This window comes from Nanorana parkeri, unplaced genomic scaffold, assembly GCF_000935625.1.
Source record: "Nanorana parkeri isolate BGI_ZX_2015 unplaced genomic scaffold, ASM93562v1 scaffold273, whole genome shotgun sequence".
Lineage (NCBI taxonomy): Eukaryota > Metazoa > Chordata > Amphibia > Anura > Dicroglossidae > Nanorana > Nanorana parkeri.
The window spans coordinates 1,173,944-1,183,653 of NW_017306541.1; the positions used below are offsets into that span (position 1 = coordinate 1,173,944).

Genomic DNA, 9,710 nt, shown 5'->3' on the forward strand with positions numbered 1-9,710 from the left:
GGTGACATTAGGGGACTGAAAGACCCCTGATGTCTCCATAAAGACCTGTCACATCATATTTGCTATTACATAGGGGCTTGCTATCCCCCTGTCATAACAATAAAGTCAGGTGTAAATAAAAATAACAATTAAAAAATGTAAGTAACATATAAGAAAAAAAATGCAAAAAAAATGTTTTAAAGTCCCCCGCCCCCACATACACGCACATACAAACACAAACATGTGTCGGGTGCTCCTACGTGCAAAATCGAAAATTGTTCCACACATGTTACATATCACCACGAATGTTAGAGTGAGAGCAATAATTCTAGGGCCATTGATCACTGTTAACGCTAAACTGATGAGCAGTAAAAGCTTTTACAGCGTTGCCTATTGGAAATGTGGGGTATTGTAGTTTTTTTTTGCGGTTTCACGGGCGCACGCAATTTTAGGGCTTGACATTTACCCGACGTGACCGCGTCTTTTATATTTTACCAAAAAAGTGGGTATTATATTTTGTTTCTATGCACTAAATTCAATTTTAGTGTATTTTATCCTAAAAATACTGGTTTGATAAACATTTGCGCAAATACCGTGTGACATAAAAAATTGCAACTAGTATTTTTTTTATTCTACAGGGCCTCTGCTTTCAGAAAATATATAATTGTTTGTGGGTTTAAGCTGTTTTGTAGCCAAAAATTCAGATTTTATCATGTGCGTGCAAATATTAAGAAATTGCTCAGGACAAAAAGTGGTTAAAAAAATGGTACAAGTTGGGCTTTAAAAAGCCACTATTGCGATAATAATAATAATAAAGTCTGATAGCTGTACGTGGTAAATACTTGTAATGATAGTAGTCAATATTTTAATTCCCTTTTTTTTCTTTTTAAACTAACACACTTTTATGTCATGCTGAACAAGTTGTCCAGCAAAGTGACACTGATGGGTTGGAACAGACTATATCACTTATGTGGGTGCTTTTTATGGTCACCTTTTTCACATGGGTTAAATATTTTTTTTCTGTAACTGCAACTGCTTGATTACCCCTGGCAGTGTTACAGTTTGTCCCAGCCACTGTCACTGATGTTTTTTTTAGGCAACTTGGTCTCCATGAAAAATTAAACAGAAATTGTTATACTGAATACCATCATTACAGTTATTAATCAAATACGGTAATTAGAATACAATGTTTTTCGCAAAAGTGGCCTTTTAAAGGGACATTCACCTTGCCCATTCAAGGCAAATTGACAGTGTCAACATTACATAGATACTGTCACTTTACTCTGAATGGGTAACTTGACAGTGTCTCTTTAAGAAACCAATAGACATGAGGTCAAAGTAACAGCAGCTGGCCAGATTATGCAAAATCTCTTGTCTATGGTTCCTGCACCAGACCAACATCAAAGGAAACAAATCATCAGGCAAGTTAGAAAATCAGGCAACATATGGCAGCACTGCTTATCTTTTACCGCCCTATCTCTCCATTAAAAAAACACATTCAGCAGAGCCAAGCTATCAAGTCTGTGTGCCCACTGGGTAATTGTGGTGTCTTAGGGTTGTGGGTAGACTTCACAATTATGGGTAACCTTAGATCATAGGAAAGCAGTGAGGAAATGAAATGCTTTTCATGACAGTTGTCCTTTAAAAAGTAAACCCTGACCCACACCAGCCCCTGCATTCCTAACTTTATGAATTTCTTAGCTGTGCCCTGTACACTGACTGCAGAGGTAAACAAAAAGCAGTAAACATTTTTGTTTCCATATGTTGGAACTCTATGATTATTTTTGTTTCAACTAATGATTTGATAGAAATAGTTAAATTACAGAGTGATAGATTTGTTTGCAGTAATCATTTAAAATTATTTTTTAACAATTAAAAGCTGGTTTAAGAACAGTTTCCCTTTTGCTAAGGACATGGCAGACATAGTAAATTAATGAGAATTAAACAGAATATATAAAACAGAATACTGCATATATTATGTTACAGAAAGGTGTCCAGCTTGGGTGCATCTTAATCAAACTACCAAATATACTATATCAAAAGTAATAATATAAAAAAAAGCATGAATCAGGATAAGCAAACTGTAAATATTTTCTTTTGCAATACGTGCCTATCAAAGTGCATTACAAATTCAATTTTATAGCTGTTAATTTACATAGCTTTTCACAGTTATATTAAAACAACAAACACATAAATAAATTAGATCAAAATACATTAAAAAAGCTTGGGACAAGTCTTTACCCATGGAGAATGTATGATCTATGTATTAAGGAAGTTCAACCCTATGTAAGGCATTTCTTAAATAATAATGTATCTCACAAAGAAAATTCTTACACATTAATTAGTGTTAAAAAAAAACTTGGCTTGCAACAGTCATGAATCATGCTTCTTCATTCTATTTTGATTGTAGATATTTTTGCAAGGAGACTATTTAATTCTGAAAATATAATAACGTTTATATAAAAAATTGACTTTATATGGTAAATGTCCAGTGCTGTCATGGTGTGCTGTAATTCTCATGTAGTAAAACTGAATATTGCAAAGACTGTGGATTCTTTGCATTTCCTGAAAAAGATTCACTTGCATACGGATGCAATTCCGCATTTTTTATACATGAATATATTTTGTCCCCTGAAATCCTGCATACTGCAATTTGGCATCAAATTATTCAAAATGAAAACATAAATAAAATGGCAAATTAAATACCAGTTGGTTGGTTGAAACATGTAATCTCAATAGGTAGTTATACTTAACAGATCAGTAAATTAAATATTTAAAATATAGGGTGTTTATCAAAATAAGATAAGTGTAAAAGTGACTTTTTATTAGATACCTTCTCTCTGGACTTAGCTTCGAGGATATTGACAGTTTGTCATCCTAAACTATTCTTTATGCTACTAAGGGGACACATGAATCAGAAAAGTGCACAGCTTAGCAGATTGCTGAAAACAAGGCCTCTGACTTCTATCTGCTGAAAGATCGTCTTTGGAAAGCAAACCCACAGATGTCATTATTTACATTCCCTTTTGAATTTAAAATTGCTATGAAGCATGATCCCCACATAAGTCTGCTCTCCTTGACTCTTAGAATTTTGTGCTGTTGCTGAAGGAATCCGACATAATGATGTTCTTATAGAAGTTATCAGAGTGGGGGTGGCAATAGCCCTTCACTTTGTCGATAACATGATGAACTGGAAGAATTGACGTCTGTTCACCATCCACGGGTGTAAACTTGATTGAGGATCTATCCCCAAATATGTAACCTGAAAAAGGAAAATGTAAATAAGTATCTTCACTGTAACTGTAATGCAAAGCTTTTTATCAGGGTATCTGGGCACCCATGAAAATAAGAACCAATAGTGCCAGAGATGACCACTCCACTAAAGAAATATATATGCAGAAGTTCTACAGGTCGCTGCCCCACATCAGTCAGGGAGACTGTAATATCTGATAAAAAAAACAAAAACAAGGGACACCTTCCCTAGTGTAGATACATTTTTATTATAAAATGGCAAAAAGTGGAATGATACTCACAAAAGAGTAGATAACATTGAGCCTTCACATCAAAGGTTGATCCTCAGTCTTAGTAAAAAGCAAGATACAGCACGTGAGAGCTGCACAAATGGTGGTTCCTATGTAATAGGACAGTATGCCTGGGTTAACCACCATTTGTGCAGCTCTCACATGCTGCAACCTTTGATTTGAAGGCTCAATGTTATCTACTCTTTTGTGAGTATCATTCCACTTTTTGCCATTTGTATAATAAAAATGTATCTACACTAGGGAAGGCACCCCTTGTTTTTGTTTTATCTGGGCACCCATATCTAATTGAAATATTGTTGTTGTAATTATATATTCTGTAAGGTAAAATGTATGATTTAAAATTAAGTGAATATGAACTTATGAAGTGAAATTTTATGATAACATTTAGCTTTATAAAAAACAACGGCAAAGAATACTTGTTTCTTTGTTTATCTAACTTGTTAATATGTACAACACTAAATATGTACTGTGCAACAAACATTTCATTTAAAACTACATGAACTGTTTAGAAAAGAACACTATAATGCTTTAGTGTTTATTTTATTTAAATTCGTATCCATTTTTTTAAATTGATGGTTTATATATATTTTTTAAACTATTTAAATTAAATATGTATTTTACAAATGTATGGGGTGCAGTCATAACACTGGTGTCATAGAGCATTGATTTAAGAAGGGGGATAGCAGAAGCTGGTTCCTTTTAAACACGCTCTAAAACTGAATCTTAATATAACTCTGTATAAAAAAAATATATATTTTATTCCTGAACATAGTAAATAAAGAATTGAAAGTGCTGAGATTGCTCAAGTGCTATAATTAACCAGTTTTGATTATTGTTTCTATTTCACCCCTTATTAACCCTTAGTTTACTCTAACAAGCCCATATTATCTTTGTCTCCTTCTCCCCTTTGATATTATTTTCCTGCTGCTTCTTTTTAGTGTTGCAAAAAAAAAGCACACATTTAAAAATAAAAGCTTGCATTTCATTTGTAAATAACTTTGCAATGCTTTCTACACGAATATGAATTTTAATGTTTTCTTAAACGGACACATTTTGGAATAAAAGTTATACTTTTTTATCAACAGTAACACTATTTTTTAAACTAACTAAAAAAAAAATTAAAAATGTTTTAAATAAAATCAGAAGAAAAATAATAGATGAAGAGAAAATAGGAGGAAGAAGCTAATTAGGATTGATTAGGGTTACATTTAACTTGTAAGGTACCCTCAACTGATTTAATGTGCAGATCAATGGTCACACCTTTCATGTGAATGAAATAAATAAATACAACAAAACAATACATTAATGTATCGTCTTTACTCAATGACACTTGCGGACTATCTGCAAGTGTCATCTTACACTGAAGAGTCTGCTCTTGCTGTATTATATAAAGTAATTACAGGCTGTCATTTTGACAGTGGCAGGTCGAGAGGAGCTGTACATAAGAGATGTGTCCTAAAGACTTTGTTGAAGATTTTTAGGACATATTTCTTACATTCATAGTTTGTAAGTGATTAAATATGACGTTTAGTTCATAAAGACTTTCATGTGGTTGTGCCTAACCACCTCATGTTTCCAAAATAAAAGTGATAAAGGCAGGACCTGAAAATTACAAAAAAAAAAGTGTTTATTGGCTTTCTATCCTTTTTACTGTTTTCTTACATTCTTTTGAATCTAACTGCCTCGTTAGAACCCCTAAAAATGGTAATTAATTTCAGTTGATACCAGATTGATGCTTAGTAGCACACTTTCTATACAATTTCTCTTTTTGGTATTATGAGTAAATGTGATTGCCAACTAAAGTGTAACCTATGTGTTAGCGTGTTGCAGTACCATTCATTTTCAAAAAGCGGCTGCTGTAGAGGCACCTGTGCGTGCGTGTTCCGGGAGTGGCTGTGCGCGTCCATAGACACACACAGCCCTGCAGCAGGCCGTGCCCCTCCTCTCCGCCCAACAGGTTGATTGATGGTAGAAAGAGTCTATGCGGTTGATTTACTAACCTTATAAACACACCACGAACATGTATACACCTCTGTAGTGTGTTCCCTCCCAGCATGATCTATGGGTGGAATCTAAACACCTTTGTAGTGTGTACACACCCAGCAGGTGTGTTGTGCAAAGCCAAGCATGAATTTGCAAGGTGATCTTGTGTAAATTAGCTCTATGTTGTGTTGCTTGCGTTGATGAATGCAGGAATGTAAATGCATGAGCTAACTATTTTTGTCTAAACTGTGAAGCAGCATTATATATGCATCATGTGCATGATTTTTCCATATATTGCATTAGTGGAAATATGCTTTTAGAGACTTTTTGGTTGATAAATACGTTTTGCTGTGTAAAAATCACACGCACCTAGTGCGTGCGTGTGTTTAGGTTAGTAAATCACCCCCTATGACTCCTCTGCCCTCAATCTCCTCAACCGCAACCAGGAAGTTCAGGACGGAGGATTGCTGTGAGGACCAGTGGTGGCGACATGTGGCATTGATAGATAAGTGTGGGGTGGATGGGAGAGTCCAAAATGTACTGGGCATTTTTTACCTTAATGCAGAAAATGCATTCAGATAAAAAACGCACCGGACCTTAATACTACTTTAATTCAATACTGAGTCTTGTGGTGAACTGCAATTTTAAACATGGTTAACATCCTTTTTTTCTTTATTCTTCTGTAGTGGCAGTGTAATCAAATGAATGTTCTGCCTTAAAGCGACATATGTTAAAGCACAAAATAATGTGCATTACACACCAGAATAGAAATGGCTCTTTGAATGTGAATGAGCCCTCTTGTAAGCAGTTTTGGTGCTTGTCACCAAATTTTTTTATTTTAGGGCATAGAATGAGGAAGCATGATTTAGAAGATCAATAAAGGGATCACGTTTGTTGGGTGAGAAAAGGTCCAAGCAATTATCTGAACCCACAAGAGAAATGTGCTAATTATGTTCACAGCAATTTCTCTCTGCTCTTGTGCATTTCATCTTAGTAAATCAGCCTCAGTATATGCCGCACATTTAAATAAATAACACATTCTAAAGCTGTGCTTTTCGTTGACATACACATAATAGGAAGAACAATGAAGTATATACACAATAATAATACAAAGAGAGAGCAGGCAGTATGATGAAAATCAAATATAAATACTCCAAAGCACATGATCATTTCATTAGCAATCAAAGCAGAGAATATGTCGTATTGTGAATTATTGGACCAGGTTAACATGTCATGCCAGGTTAACATGCTGCTGTATGAAGAGAAAAGCAAAGAGTGGCAGAGAAAGATTTCCTAATAAGTAATGTAAAAGTGTCCATAGTATAGTTATTGTCAATAACATCTTGTGGAAATCCTTTTTTATGTTAATATGGTGTAAATATAAATATAGAGAACCGGCATTATGAAACTGTATACATAATAAACAACTAAGTGCCAGTTTATTCTATAATATATGTACTAAAGATTAAAATGTACATTTAGTCATAGATGAATTAAACATCAGATTTAGTTACTATAGACTTACTTTATTATTGTACTATTGATAAATCTAAATAAACCTGATCAATTTACATCAGCTATGTGAAGTTCACACACATATATGATGCCAGAACAACAAAAATATAAGATTTCTAAGATTGCATATACAAATCTATGAGAAATAACATGAAAAAAACAATCAAAATTCAGGCCTTGTGTGCACTGCATTGCTAAAAAAAAACTATCAATGTACTGGCACAGTTTATTACCCTTTGCAGCATGATATTAAGCAAAGGTCATAACCTTTCCAGCCTATTACGCTCATTGGTTATGCTCATTAACACAGAACTCCTCAACTGCCAATGGAACATGTTTAATAAATAATACATCGTGCATGTAGCGTAAGTTATAATATTTATATATAATCCAAAAAGCTCTTAATGAAGACCAGCAATTTGCCACCTTGTATAATTCCCAAGTGATACAAGCGGTAAAGAAAGAGGGAAAAAAAGCCATTATGGAATCCCAGAAATAAAGAAACAAGCACCACTGTCGTAAGATGAAATAGCAGAATGATGACAGATATTGATTAGAAAATGGTTTGTTCCGTTGTATGACCTCATGCAGAAATACCAAGCCCATTTGCTGAAAGGTCATGCATCCAACCAACCTTACAGGAACATTTACCTGGATGATTCCACTTCGATTTAAGGGATGCTCTTAGAAGCCATTATCTATGCCATAAACATGGAATGTTTGGTCAGTTGTGTAAGTGACATAAACGTTAGTGTAAACCACAAGGTGTACAACAATTAAACAGGATAAAGGTTTAGATTATTTTGCATTTTCTTTCCTTATGATATCTATTGTAAGTTATATATTGTTGAGATTCACTGATCAAACTTAAAGTGGACTATCCATGAAAATGGAAAGTCCACTCTACTCACAGGGTGGTGAGCCATTTGTACATAAAAGCAGGTACTGCAGTATTTCATGGCACCATAACTGTGTATCTCCCAAACGAGCCCACAAAATGCTACAAATTGCATGTGTAAATGCAGCTTTTGTGAAAATATTTATTGCATACACACAGGCACCCCACCTCTAACACAACAATGTTTAGGCCTAGTAAGAGGCAGCTCAGGCACCGATCAATGCACTGTGGATTTGGGACGGGATCATGCCAACGTTACCACAACCGGGAAGCTACCAACCTGTACTGGTTCAGTGTCTTTTCATATCTTTCACTTGTTAAAGGGAATGTCCATGAAAAGATAGCTTGCCTCCAGATCATTTGGCCCTTCTGTTATTTAACATGGTAGAGTTGCTGCTGCTACTATAAGGTGTTGCAATGACAGGCATATCTGATATAGCTCATTATCTGCACAAAATATACTTGCACTCCTTCACAGTGCTTATCTTGCATTTAACGGCCAGATTTTGTTCACTGAAGTAAAGGTATAATAACGACTCTACCATGTTGCTACATGAAGACCTTAAATAATTTGGAAGGATTTTCCAGAACATTACCTAATATAGCTTTATCTTCAAGAAACAAACAATTGTTGTTTATAATGTTACATACTGTATGTTAAAATTCAACATTAAGTAAGGATTTGTTATACAGATAGTATGCACAGAACCTTTTACCAAGTGTTAACTAAACAATGAGATCATTTGCATGAGAGTTTGGTTTCTTGTTAGCTAATCACACAATAGGAAACTGTTTGTGCTCACAGTAGATTAAACTGTTAGTTATTTCTACATGCAAGTAAAAGAAAAGAGTCTACTAAACTGATAAGTTAATCTAAATGGAGAGGGGAAGAGGGAAGCACATGAGGAAGTAGTTTGGAGGCTGCCAACTCTAGTATATCAGTGGGGAATAAACAGTAATTATGACAGCTTTTCTAACCTGTCTGATTGGTAGGTCCCCCCAATAGTGGCCAGCTAGTGATATCTAGCAATACCTACACACAAAACAAAGTTCAAAAACAGCAGATCAGGCGACTGCTACCTCAAATCTACAATTGCCTTTGTGTTGACCAATCCAGGGAGCCTTCTGTAAATCATTTCCAACAATGACTGTGACTCTAGCAGTTGGAAGACCTCCTAAATGTGCATGTTGATCAATATAATTTTCTTGTTAAACCATTTTTATCTAATATGTTTATGTAACTGACTATTATTGATAAACATGTTTTAACATATTTAACTTAATATTATTTTAATTTTCATGTATTGTCTTCTGTATTTTAAATATAGATGTACACACATATAAAAATTAGGTAACTCACCTGTGCTACTGTTTCTTTTAAAGTAATGATTCGAGCTTGATTTTGACTTGGATGTCCAGTATGTGGAATTTGAGCCTATAGAACTCGAGGAAAGGGATTTCCCTAGATTATCTGAGCTGACCTTCTTTGTGTTATTAGTGGCTGTTTTACTCCAATCTGGAAAGGAAATCGGTACATGGAGTATTTAGGAAAAGGAAACATATACAGTGTAGTTTGAAGGCAAACTTTCAGAATTCTGAAAACCATAATTTTTGCATCAGTTCCTAATTTTACTGTATGGCTCTGTAAAAGTAGTGCAGATATCATAATTAAATGATGAGTTTCCTTAAAAACCTGAACTTGGGCATACAATATAACAAGACATGTTATACAAAATTACCATATAAGTCTGATGTCAGCCATGATCTTATAAAAGTGGCATTTGTCATTTCCT

At 34.5% G+C, this 9,710-nt stretch overlaps 1 protein-coding gene across 1 annotated transcript in view; it reads right to left on the reverse strand.

Annotated features, from left to right (window-relative positions):
- Positions 1 to 2,971: 2,971 nt before the first annotated feature.
- Positions 2,972 to 9,710, reverse strand: part of ADGRG6 (adhesion G protein-coupled receptor G6) — a 140,821-nt gene continuing 134,082 nt past the window's right edge. Inside the window, exons 24-25 of the mRNA XM_018557213.1 lie at positions 9,278 to 9,433; positions 2,972 to 3,241 (exon numbers count right to left, since the gene is read on the reverse strand). Of these exons, the coding sequence (XP_018412715.1) occupies positions 3,063 to 3,241; positions 9,278 to 9,433 (335 nt within the window). The 3' untranslated portion in view covers positions 2,972 to 3,062. The remainder of the gene's footprint in view (positions 3,242 to 9,277; positions 9,434 to 9,710) is intronic.